The 13,513-nt window shown below is 40.6% G+C and overlaps 1 protein-coding gene across 1 annotated transcript; it reads right to left on the bottom strand.

Moving 5' to 3' along the window:
• Positions 1-5,652: 5,652 nt before the first annotated feature.
• Positions 5,653-6,725, bottom strand: LOC127205224 (trace amine-associated receptor 8b-like). The gene has a single exon (XM_051164416.1). The coding sequence runs from the start codon at positions 6,685-6,687 to the stop codon at positions 5,653-5,655; it is 1,035 nt and encodes a 344-aa protein (XP_051020373.1). The 5' UTR covers positions 6,688-6,725.
• Between the last annotated feature and the right edge of the window lie 6,788 nt (positions 6,726-13,513).

The following is a 13,513-nucleotide window of genomic DNA, read 5'->3' as shown; positions in this document are numbered from 1 at the left end:
GGCAAGGACTTTTATTTCCATGGGACTAAGCATTGGCCTCTGTGACACGGCTGTGCTCATGTCAACAGTGCACGTTCACTCAAGATGTCATCTACTCTCCACACATCATGATAATTAATTAAAAAAAAAAAAAAACTTCTGCAGCATTTAAATTGAGCTCGTGCTTATTGCATGGGTTCCAAGATCAAAACAGAAATGGACAGTGTATAAGAATGTACTTGATAACTACAGCTTGAGTAGTTCAAGAATGCTGTCTCTTCCTTCAGCCAATTTTAAGAGGCCTATCTCATACCTACACAACTGATTGAACATGGAGGAGTCAAGCTGGAGCCACATAGAGCCTTCACCCCTATATTCTAGCATCTTTGGTATGGGAGGGTACTCTCCACGGTACCAAAGGAGAAACAAATCAACCCAGCTACACACCTTTTGATCTACAACGGTGCCCTGCCTGTAAGATATGCTAGTGCAGGCTGGAGAGATGGCTCAGAGGTTAAGAGCAACTGGCTGCTCTTCCAGAGTTCCTGAGTTCAATTCCTAGCAACCACAGAGTGGCTTACAGCCATCTATAATGTGATCTGATGCCCTTTTCTGGACATCAGGTGTACATGTAGGCATATTTATTATGTAATAATAAATAAATATCTTTTTAAAAATATATTTATTGGAAGATATGCTAGTGCAATAGTAGCAAAAGGCTTATGGGAGTAGCTAACCAATATCTGATTTGACTAAAGGCCCGCTTCATGAGATGGAAACCACATCTGATGGTGTGTGGATGGCCAATAACCTGAGTCTAGCCAGGAACCTATGGTAAAACCAAATACTACGGTTCTAAACTATTTTTTTAAGCTGCCATAAAATGACTCCTAATGGCATTCTGCTGCTGTATTCATAGATCAGTGTCTTGTTCAACCATTATCTGAGAAGCTTCCTCCTGAACAGTCAGCCCTACATGCGATGCTTCTATCAAAGCCCTTCCTGCAGGGCTCAGAGAAAGAGGAGGAGGAGGAAAGAGTGTAGGAGCCAGAGGGGATGGGGACACAAAGAACACAACAGGACCAAGACAGATATGAACTCCCGAGACTAAGGCAGTGTGCACAGGACCTGCACACATCTGAACCAGGTTGAGTCCTAGGGCTGAAAGAGAAGAGGACACATACCTTCACCCCTAACACAGAAGCTATCTCAATTGATAACCACCAGCAGATCAAAATTTAGATTTTCCCAAGGGAGTCCCACTGGGAGAATGAACTACTCAGAGGGTAGGCTGCCTGCCCAGCAGTAGGTGGCCTCAGAAAACGAACCCAAAGGAATCTTTGGAGGTTCCTTGTCTCATAATGTCCTGTCAGGGCCCTTCCTTTATTTTTTAATTTTTAAAAATGTATCTCATTATTTTAAACTTTATTTTATTTATTTTTCCTTCTTTCTTTTTATCTTATAGATCCTTTGCATATATTTTAAGGCTTCCAGTTTAGTGTTTTTTGTTTTTTGTTTTTTTGTTTTTTTTGTGGGGTTCTTGTGAACTTCTGGGTCTCTATTTTCTATGCTTTTTCTAGGGTTCTTTTCCTTCTTTTTGTTTGTTTTGCTCAATTCCAATGTGTTAATATTTGTTATATCATATCATACTGTATTGCATTTTATTATTATTTTATAGAAGTCTGTCATTTTCTAATGAGAGACTGAAAGGATGTGGATCCAGATGGAAAACCATATTCAGGATATATGAGAAAAAACTCGAATTTCAATAAAGAAAAAATACAATTCAAAGGTAAACAAAATTGGTGTTTTCCTTAAAAAAAAAAAAAAAAAAAAAACCCCAAAGCATGTCTTGTGTGGTTGGTAAAATAACAGATTTCATGCCTATGCAATGGCAGTGGCAGACGTAGCCATTCACCCCCGCCAGTGTCCTGCAGCTCTTCCAGGAGAGTGTGACAGGGATCTGTGTGTGACATCTGAACTTCCTCAGGGCCTGACTTAGACAGATCTCCGACTGCCTACACCCAGCGTCACTCACATGCTGTGTGGTCAGTCTGGGGAACTGTTAAGGGTGAGGTACAAGATCCAGTCCCTCTGTGACTGGGTGACTGCGTTTCACAGTAGGAATCACCACCACTGTGCCTTTGGTATAACAAAGCCCTACAGGATTTGAAGAACAAGGGTTTGGGGTCTCAGTTAGGGAGTAAGGACAAGAGGCTTTCTGTTGAAGACTGCAGACATTACCCTTTCAGAATAGAGGAAGGGGCAAACAGGTTTACAGAAGCAGAAGTCAGCAGTGGTTTTAGCTTTGTTGCCTCAGACCAGAGAGTTTCTTATTCTGTTTTCTTATTCCTATGTAACCTAATATTTCTTAAGTAAGTTTGTTAATTGTATTTTGTTCACATTAAAGCTTGCTATTTTCTTTTTTCCTTTACCATTATGGCTGAAAAGGAGGCTCTCTTCAGTTGGGGCATGGGATGTTAAATCTGCTTACTTGAGTTAGAAAATTGCATGCAGGAAACCGACCATACCATAGGGAGCAGACACAGAACCAACAGGGGCCCATGGATGCCAGCATGCAGACAAAGTGTGCATCCTAAACCTGCTGAGATGTGCTGCTTGTACTTCATAGCATGCAAGTCTATAAGCAATTTATGTGACTGCCGAAAAATGAGTTACAATGAGAGCAAATTGGAGTGTGACAGCCTGTGTGTGTCCCTGTCACCAGGTGGGCTTTCGCCTTTTCCCCGCCGTTAAACTGCTTGTGTGGAAATCCAAACTGCTTGTCATGACATGTGTGTCATGAGGTATGCTCAGTCTCTGTCCCTACGCAGTTCCCTCATTTATGCTGCTTCTGCTATGCGTGAAGTCCAGGCTGCAGAGCCTCAACAACTCATGTCAGTCCTGATGACTCCTTGTCACCACGCGTCACCCTCTCAAGACTTGACACACACTGCTCTCCCTTTCTGGTTATCCCTGCCCCATTTTAACTAAGATTTTTATGGCATTGTTGCATTAACTTTTCTTGGAGAGACATGAACAAACATCCTCTCATCTTTCATAGGTCACCAACAACAGAAAAACAAAAGAGGGTTTCAACCAAGTCTAGGTGGGTGAATCAGCGAGGTAAATAAAGGTGACTTGTAGAAGTGTGGACAAGAAACGTCCTACAAGAATCCGGTCAAGTTGTAGGCTCCCACCAAGCTGCTGGCCCCCAGCAGCCATTAACAGCTCATGTATTTTAGGGAGGGCTAAGACCTTGTATGAACAACGCACTGTTTATACTCTGCTCAGGTGATGCCTCACAAGATTTTATGGGTGCCGCTTCATGAACTGCTCATGACCAACCACTGTACTACTCTGGGAGCCCCACCCCTTCTTCTCTGTGAAGAATGTTAGTTGGCCTAGGGCTTTGAGGGTATTGTGTAGATAATCACATGTCCTCTGATTTCAAGGGAGCTAAAGCCTCCGAGTGCCCAGGGGATAAGATTCCACAACAAAGATAAAGGCAAACAGCCAGGTGAAAGCAGGGAGAGTGGCTTGTTTTGGTTATCCAGGAAAAGACCTGAGGCAGGAAAGTGGAGAGAGAGAGTGAGAGAGAGTGAGAGAGAGAGAGAGAGAGAGAGAGAGAGAGAGAGAGAGAGAGAGAGAGGCACAGGCACAGGCACAGACACAGACAGAGAGACAAAGAGACACAAACAGGCAGAGGCAGAGCCATGCTGGGTGAGTCGAAGTTTTCACACAACTGGGGACTATGATAGCTTAGTACTGGGATCCATGTGACCTTTGCGGTTACCTCATCAACACTCCTGTACTCCTCTATCACCCCTCTGCCTAAATAATGTGCTCTATAAAATCCATTTTTATAACTCTACTTACAAAGTGGAAATTCTTAAGAGAAGTAAAAAGCTAATTTATTTTACCTAATTTTTAAACTGTGCTTAATTGTTGAATTATGTCCAGTACTGAACCTTTGAAGAGTGTGCCTTCAAAGGCCACAAAATCATATCCATACCTATTATTAAAAGACTTAATGACCTCTCTCTCTCTCTCTCTCTCTCTCTCTCTCTCTCTCTCTCTCAGACACATCACACACACACATCTAATTCTAAAATGTGCACTATCTATCATCTCTACTTCAAAATCCCAACTGTGCTTCATACTCGCTCATTGTGAAATCCTCCTTCTTTGATAAAGATTGTATTTGCTGGCTGTGTATCAACTTGACACAAACTGGAGTCATCCGGAAGTCAGAGGATAACTTGTAGGAATTTGTTCTCTCTTTCCATTGTATGGGTCCTAGTGACCAAACTCAAGCCATTGGGTTTGTTGGCCAGTACTTTAATCCTCTGAGCCATCTCTCTTGCCTTCCCATTTCTTTTGCTATGGTATATTGCTATAATTCTTTTAGTTACTAGTTATTGAATTTCCTGCTGTGCCTAATTTATACTTCATCCATATCTCAAAATAGATATGTAGGTGATAGGTAGATGAGATAGACAGACAGATATACATGCAGACAGACTGACAGACAGATATACATGCAGACAGACTGACAGACAGATATACAGACAGACAGATAAATTGATGCGAGAAACCAGTATCAATAGGATTCCGTGTCTACTATTTCAGTCATCCATTGGATATCTTTATCTTGAGAACAAAGAACTGTGACACATATTTGCGGGTGACAAAATCTATGTAGATATCATGGAGAAGTTGACTGTGCCAACCATATGTGGTAGATCTTCTCCTTGCCAATTCTCTGACAATCTCTACAGTAATTGTAGGATGACACCCAAGGCCTACTTACAGGTTCCATAATATTGTATGTGCTCCTAGATTCTTCCTCAGTACTCAGTACAAAAAAAGTTTATCACCAGTCCTCTAAAATCCTGGTAGGTACAAACACCAAAAAATGGAGGGGGAGAGGGGTTAGGATTGACAGAGAGGAGCAGGAAGTAGATAGCCACCTGATTACTAAAATCAAACTTTGATAGTTGAATTGTGTCACCTAAAATATACATGCTAAGGTATTAATTCCGAGGATTCCCTGTAGTGAAGAAATAAATGATATACTTAACACCCCACCAGACCCAATATGACAGGTGTGCTTTCAAGAAGAGAAGACCACAACACAGATAAACAGCCTGGTGGGGGGGCGGTGGAAAAGCCAGTATGTGAGACTAGTAGAAACCATGAAAAAGCCAATACTGACATCCCATGAACTGTGATTTCCAGAGAGAGTAGATTTCTGCTGTTCAACCCATAGAGTCTTGGATTATTATGCCAGCCCTAGCTATTCATGCAGAATTTCAAAAGAAAAGGTTGACAGTATGAGAATGAGTGACATCCCAGAATAAACTAGAAGCTTTGAAATTAGGCACAAAAAAAAAAAAAAAAAAAAGAGAGAGATTTCAAATATGGAAAGCACAATTGCATATGCCTGGGATATATACAAAACATGGGTGAAGAAGACATGCACTAAGCATTTACTATTAATTATTTAATACAATAAACATCTTTACAATAGTTTAATCTGTCCATGACTTCATTCCCATTACAATGAACAATATTGTTTCTCCAACTCAGAACACATTTTCCTCTTACATAGAAATTCATTCACACCTACTGAAAGTGAAAATATTCTTATAATTGACTTAGTGTTAATACTTAGTCTGAAAACAAACTCATGGTAGATGAGTGACCCTTTAGAACTTCCCCACTTAGAATAAGCTTTATGGCTTTTCTAAACCAAGGATAAAACAGAGCATAAATCAAAGGGTTCATGGCTGAGTTATAATAGGCACCCCAGCAGCAAATTTCATAGATGTACGCAGGAGTGATGAATCCCATAAAAGCGTCGATCAACGTGTCAATTGTGTATGGTAACCATGAGATCACAAATGCCACCACGGTGACCCCCAAGGTTTTTGCAGCCTTCCTCTCTCTCTTGGCCACTCTGGCTTTGTAACCCTCTAAGGACAATTCTCGTTTGTTGCTACCTGTGGTGGTTTCAATTTTGAGAGCTTGCTGCTTAGCCACCAAAAAAATCTTGCTGTAGAGAATGATCATAACAAAGGTAGGTATGAAGAATAAAAGAAAATCTATCAAAACCCACTCCTGATTGACAACGATTTGGCAGCCCCCTACACAGTTGAGAGCACTTACTAAGCTTTCCATGCCCGCGGCACTGATGCCAGTGTAGAACACGGCCCCGCTGTACACCAGGGGCAGAATCCAGGAGACGCTGATGCAAATTCCTGCCACCGGCGCCGTGAACTTGGTGGGATAGACCAGAGGGTCGGTGACGGCGATGTACCTGTCGATGGAGATGAAGCACAGGTGGAAGAGAGAAGCGTAACAAAATGCAGCGTCACAGCAACTGTGAAGGCTACAGAATCTGTCCCCAAAGTACCAGCAGCTCTCGATGGACCTCACCATGCTGAAGGGCATCACGGAGAGACCCACCAAGAAGTCAGCGCTGGCCAGAGAGGCGATGAGAAAGTTGGCTGGAGAGTGCAGCTGCTTGAAATGCAGAACTGAGATCACCACCAGGAGGTTCCCACACACTGCCAGCACAGCCCCAAAGCCAAAGATCATGTACAGGATGACCCTGGCCCCTGGCGAGTAGGGAGTTTTAATGCAGGACCCATTCGTGTTCTCATAGCAGAGCTGCGGGGCTGGTTGGGAAAAGTCGCTGTTCATGATTCTGCCCGTTGATGCCTGAGGGATTTCTGTCCTGGTAGGAGAAGCAGTAACTTTGAGACCTAAAAATTAAATAAATAAAGCTCTATTTCTGAATAATTGAATTTAAACATTGCCTAAGATTATAACACTTTTTTTTCTATTTTAATTATAAAGAAACGAAGCCACTTAAAAACTCAGAGTTAATTTCCCATCTCTTGTCACAAATTTATTCCTGTAACTCTGTTAAACTTTACCGTTTACCCCAGGCAAACCTGATAATGATTTTCATCTGTTCAGAAACCACATTACCTGAGTAATTAAGGATAGATTCCTTTCTTGCAAAAGATGATGGCTTATAATAAAATTGCATATTCAAAGACTCGCCTTTAATAGCATCCTAAAGCCTGTGATGTTTGGAGAAGCCAGCCAATCCACTTTCTCCATTATATACTCCACAGGGGAAATCCCTACCGTGTTAGGTGTGAATCTTCAAAGCACACACATATACATCACCAGTACTGTTATTATAATTAATAAGTTCTTCAATTATCTTTCTCTGTACACTGCTAATTTGCGCAAATACTACTGACAGTCACAACCAAGATTTTTTGAATGCCATGAAGTGGCCTAGTGCAGTTTGTGGCAACTATATTACGCATTTAATATTCTTAACCTGACACACAATTATTTATTATCTGACAGATGAAGCAATTATCAGTTGAGATGTTTTAAAGAACCTATTTTCTTACTAGAGCAGTACATTCAAAAGTTTGAAAGAGAAATGTGATCTACTATTCAGGGCAAAGATACTAAAATGTTTTGCAATTAGTTTGCATCAACATACATTAATTATAAGGCAGGAAATAGAGAATTCACTGCTCATTCACAAAGTCCTTTGGTCACGCTCTCTCTCCTGTACATACCTCTCAGCTGGGCTGAGACACACAGTGCCTGACTCTTTGGATAATAACATTTCCAAATCACATGATGGAAACGTAACAGTAAACTGGAACCAATAAAGATCAAAACAGGAATCACCCTCCAGGCGACTTACAGAGTATCATGTGGCTCCATTACATTGGTGACACCTGGGGAGGAATTAGCAAATGGTGCCTCAAACCCTGAAAGCTTTAATAAGGTGAAGGTTTCCTGTAAAGTTGTGACATCCCTATAAAGACTGAGGGCTTTTACACTTCATTAGTCAAAGATGTCCTTCACTGAAGGGAAAGGTCTAATGCCTGCATCTCCTATCTCCACCATCAAAGCGAGGCACAGTGTGTGGAAGGCCTCCTCATGGTCTCAAGGTGACATACCCACACTTAGGAGCATCATTCTGGAAGGCTCCATGGGGAGCTAGGAGCAGGAAAAATGCCCCATGGTTAGATGGGACTTTGGTAAAAGTCAGAGCACTTGGTGACTTTGTGGGCCTGGAGGTATCAGTTGTAGAGACATTGTGCAGGTGACTCACACTGGGACCAACGGGGCTCCCCCCCCCTCTCTCTCTCTCTGTGTGTGTGTGTGTGTGAGCTGGCCATGCTATTTGTAGTGGTACACTAGAACACTGGTTTGAAAGACAGCTCTATGCATGCTACTTAATTGAAATGGCGATAGAACCTTTGACCCTTGACATCAAGTGATCTGGTGGTGCCTGACCCTGTCCATTGTGCCCTTGGTCTTATTTGATCATCCAATGTAAGTGCACCACTGAGGCCAGGGATAAGCAAACTAGTGGGCCTCATAGGAGCTTCATGAGCCCAGATCTTATGGTCTCCTCTTCTCCAGTGTCCTCTACCTCAGACCACAGATAACATGAGTAAAAGCTCCAGGTGAGCTAGTGGCGAGCTGCCTTTTTGTGTCTGTGTGCACCAAAAAGGATGGATCTGTTGTAAGCTTGCTCTGCACTGCCTCAGATGAACACAGAGAAGGCAACTCTTCTCAATAGTGGAGTGCTGGCTTACTCAGCTGACATCAGCATCAGGACTTTCCCACCTACTTAATTCCTTCCTTCCTAGAACTTCACTCAATATTTTATTTCCTGTGTAGCTCACTCTGAATGTGTTCAAAGTTTTCTCTTGTACTTTCACTCAGTATTTTCTCAGAAGGGATTCCCTCCTTGAAATAGTTGGGGGTTTTATGAACATTTTAATTACATTAACAATTTAACTCATTTAGTCAGTAGTTAGTGGTTAGATGCTCATATTGTGGAGGCAAAAGGACACAGCACAGACATGCACATAGTAGCCTGGAATGGAGGCAAAGAGGTGGGAGAGCTGAGAGGATGAAGGTTAGAGGAGACACTCATGTTGGGGCCTCTCAGGTGGGCTTTGCTGTCTTTACAAATTTACTCCACCATAGGTTACTCCAGAGACCCATGCATTTATGTTTTATCTATATGGTATACAATGCTAAGCTCACTTAGTACTGTCTTAAGAAATGATGCAACATTGTCTCCTGGCATTAGTATAGTGTGCATATGTATGTGTGCTTGAACAAAAGGAAACATCCAAAACATTTCCTGTGCAGTTCTTGAGAAGACAGTCTCTGCCTTGCACTTCTGGAAAAGTTGGAGTAGTGCTTTTCTTTTTTTCTGACCCATTCACAATGGGATTGAGTCTGAAAACAGATATGGCTGTAGCTATCCTAGCTTCAGAATTTAGTATATAAAACCTCTCCAAAATATGGTTTCTTAATTAATGATCTTAAAAGTTATATTAAAACAACAAGAAGAAAATACTAGTGAAAGCCCACCTAGTTAAATCTTTCTTTATTGTGCAAACTAACTTGCTCTTCATGTTTTCAATTTTTTTCTCTTGCATTTTCAATCACTACCATCTTAGAAATGAACCATTCTGGAAATAGTAGGGGCAGTGGAGATCTGCAAGCTATTCATGCAAGTATCTTATTTGTAATTATGCTGCCTTTATTCTTTACATTTGGATTCCAGGTCTTTCTGTGGAGAGCTGGACTCAATATTTCTTTAATCAAGACTTGTTGGTGAACTCATTTATTGGGCTTGCATTAAAAGTCTCTTGAATAAAGCATCTTGGTGCTTTTTTCTTGCAGAGAACATTTCTATCATTGCTTTGGTTTTAGATTCTACAGGCCTGTTTTGCTTTGCAGTCAGCACTTCATGGACAACATTCCATCTTCACCCCCAGTTTACAGGTGAGAACTCAGCCACACAAGCGATAAATGACTGAGCCCAAGGGAAGCCAGTGAACGATGTGGCTGGACTTGGGCATTTGAAACCCAGGCGGTCTGGCCTGAGGAGCTCGCGCTGGATCCTGGCCTTGTGCATGGGCTGTTCACACAAAAGAAAGAACCTGCTTCCAAAAACAAACCTGCCATGTGCAGTCATTAAGGTCGGTCTCTAAGCTTTTACCTTGTTTGTTCTCTGTTAATGTAAGTAGAGCAAACTATCGCTGGGTTCTCTTCAACTATTAGTCATTAAACATTTTAGAAAACCAAATAAAGATGAACAGTGATGCAAGTTTTTAAGAGGAAAAGTCTAATGGACTATCATTATGTGGCTGAAAATTTTAAAATTGGATCCGGGCGTGGTGGCTAATGCCTTCAATCCCAGCACTTGGGAGGCAGAGGCAGGTGTATCGCTGTGATTTCAAGGCCAGCCTGGTCTACAAAGTGAGTCTAGATAGCCAAGGCTACACAGAGAAACCCTGTCTCAAAACAACAACAACAACAAAAATTGGTAATGTGTTTGCTTTAAAAATATTTTTAGATGTTTAAATTTTGCAAGACAATATTACAAATATTCAAATAGCATAAACAAGATTTTACCAGCAAACAAAAGTTGTGGTAAATTAGCATTTTCTGTAGCCATCCAATATTGTGATTTATAAAGGCAGAAATATATCTACCTGGGAGTGAAAAATATTTCACAGTATTACTTAAGTGTTATAACAAATGGTTTTTACAGTAGAGCAAATGACAGCTGGAGAGGTCTCTCAGCAGTAAAAGTGCGTGCTGCTCCTCCTGAGGACCTGAGCCCCACTCCTAGCACACACCCCGGGCAGTTCACAGTCTCCTGTAGCTCAGTAAGAGTGTGTGCTGCTCCTCCTGAGGACCTGAGTTCAGTTCCTAGTGCACATACCAGGTGTGCAGTTCACTGTGTCCTGTAACTCTTGCTCCAGGGGATCCAGTGACCTTTTTTGGCTTCTACGGGGCCTACTCACAAGCAGACATTCACACAGACAGACTGGCAGGGATGCACCCACACCCACACTGTATGTATATATGTATGTATATGTATATGTAAATGGAGGGGGAAGAAACAGGAAAATGTAGGAAGAATGAATAAAGCAGCAGCTCTAGAATAGAAACAGGGCTAGAGGGCTAGTGTATGAAACACTGTCAATTCCATTATACTTTATTAAACACTTTTATTAAATAAGTACATTAAATAAGTACATTAGCCATTTTTAATAGAAGTATGAGATGATAGATGCATTGATTCATATTACATAGCACCACTGTATATAAACCTCAAAATAACATTTATTTTTAAAATAAATAAATTCTAGCAATAAAAGAAAATGTTATTATTGGACTACATTTTCAAGATAAGTATGGGTATTATGGCCTTTAATGTTTACTTTAAATAATTTAATGCTGGAATTCGTATTTCTAGTATTGCTCTTTTCTTGGTTTGTTTTTGTTTTGTTTTGTTTTAAATACAAATGTAGTGAGAAATGTAATTCTTTATGGCTGGGTCTTCAAATGTGTAAGAGTAAAACTGAGTCAAAGGCATTAGATTGAAGTAAAAACAAATATGCCACATCAGCTGTAAAAATAAAGAGGTCATGAAACCCAGCCACTTAAGCACTTATGATGGCCTCCTAACAATGTAAACTTCTACTACAGGAATGCACAACCACACTGATTGTGCATCTAAGGATGGTTCTTAGATGGTTCTTAGAAGGCTTAGGTGTGATGGGTGATTTATCATCATTCATTCATCTATCCTTTCATCCATCCATCCATTCATTCATTCATTGTTAGCTGTGCTAGGAATGAGATCTATGGCCACACACATCCAAGACAAGAACACTATCTATACCCCAAATCTAGTTACTGTGTCTATACTTTGTTACTGGTGAACAATTGATAATTCCACTAAAGGTCTTGACCAGCACTGAGGGAAATTGTTTGATGGATGGTATTTTGTATAATATGTCTGCTCACTTCTTTTAAACACTATTTTTTAAAATATGTAGAGCTTTATATAATATAGTTGTTAATATAAGTATCAACCTGAGAAAACATATGTGAACAAAAGCTATTGTGAATTAAGTAACACTTTAAAACAGATATATATCTGATCAAAACTTTAGACTTGTATTTTAATAATAATCTCTGTGTTTGAGAGGCACAGTATTTCTAAAGCTACACCAGGGCTTAAGTCGGTTAACTGGGGTTTTCAATACTCTGGATTTTTTTTTTTTTTTTTTTTTTTTTTGACAAAGCAAATAATTCAAGATATACAGATCATGAGTTTGAAAGACCAAGTTCAGCCACATGTTCCAGACACAGTGAACATCAGAGAGCAGGGCTTACTTCCTTCTTCCTTGGGTCTGCTCTGAATATATCCGTGGCTTTGCAGGGTCTTAATGTGTGGATGGCAGAGGCATTCGGCTGCTTTCTAAAAGTCAGGGTGTCATTGGAAAGAGAGTGGAGCTGTGCTAACAGTTGGCTTGATTTCAGGATATAGGCACAAGTTTTAAGAGAAGGCATCTTTAGAAGGACATAAAGAGTGCAGAAATAAGCAAGACAGCTGATTGGGAGCGTATTTCCCAATTAGTGATGCCAGGAAGAACTTGAAAGCATCTCTGGTTAGGATTCATTACTCTCACGGTCTGTTCCTCTAAGAATGTGCTCTGCTGATTTTTTTTTTTTTTTTTTTTTTTAAGAGCTGAAAATGAATAGCTCAGGACACACTGTTTAATTGCTCTGGGGTCTTTCCTCTATTACAAGTGCTGGTACAAAGTTTACATTTGCAGTTGAAGAAAAGAACACGTGTTGATATAAAAACATATCTGACCTACTCTCCAAGAGACACAAGCTTTGGGTTACGTCTTACGGAGTGAGAACACAGGAGCCTAACAGAGACCACTTGAAAGGAGATCTGCAAACCCTGGCTTGCGCTTGTTTTCTGAACCACAAGCAGGTGCTCTGTGGGAAGGGCCCCGTTTCTTTTTTCCTCGTTTAGTCTCTTTCTGCTAAACACTCTTCAGCTCTACTTAAAATCTATCAGGCCACAAAGGCAACGTGGCTTAACTTTTCTGTGCGGTGTTTCCAACCTGGCCTATCTATGAAGAACACAGCCGGTATTCTGTGGAATGCTTATTGAACTGTTTGCTTAGAACCATTTCATGCTGTAACACAAGCTTATTTACAGAACCATTTGATAATCAGCTACATTTCCCCCCATCGTTTAAGGATGAAAGAACACTATCCTCATCATTGGGTGTTTTCAGGTTCAAACTGTATCTTGAAACAAACAACATATATTTCAACCAAAATGAATTGTAAGTCATGTTGACTGAGAATTGTATAACTGACTAGAAAGTGGGAGCCATTCCTGGAACAAATATTTGAGATTTGTGGTGTTAAAACAACCCTTGGTTCACTTTGTTTTTATGCCATATCAATATCAAATGTTCTTTCTTTGACTCAAAGAAAGACCTCAAAGGTTAAAACTAACTCATTTTAACTAACATTTTAAAATGCAAAATTCACATCTTACTTCAAATGCTAAACAAGTGGACAAGTGACAGTCCAGCCCAGACTACACAGTACAATTCTGTGTAAACAAACAGCAAACAAG

The sequence above is a fragment of the Acomys russatus genome, chromosome 21, assembly GCF_903995435.1.
Source record: "Acomys russatus chromosome 21, mAcoRus1.1, whole genome shotgun sequence".
In the NCBI taxonomy this organism is placed as follows: Eukaryota; Metazoa; Chordata; class Mammalia; order Rodentia; family Muridae; genus Acomys; species Acomys russatus.
Note: the sequence above shows the minus strand (reverse complement) of the source record. Positions and strands in the feature narration are given on the sequence as shown.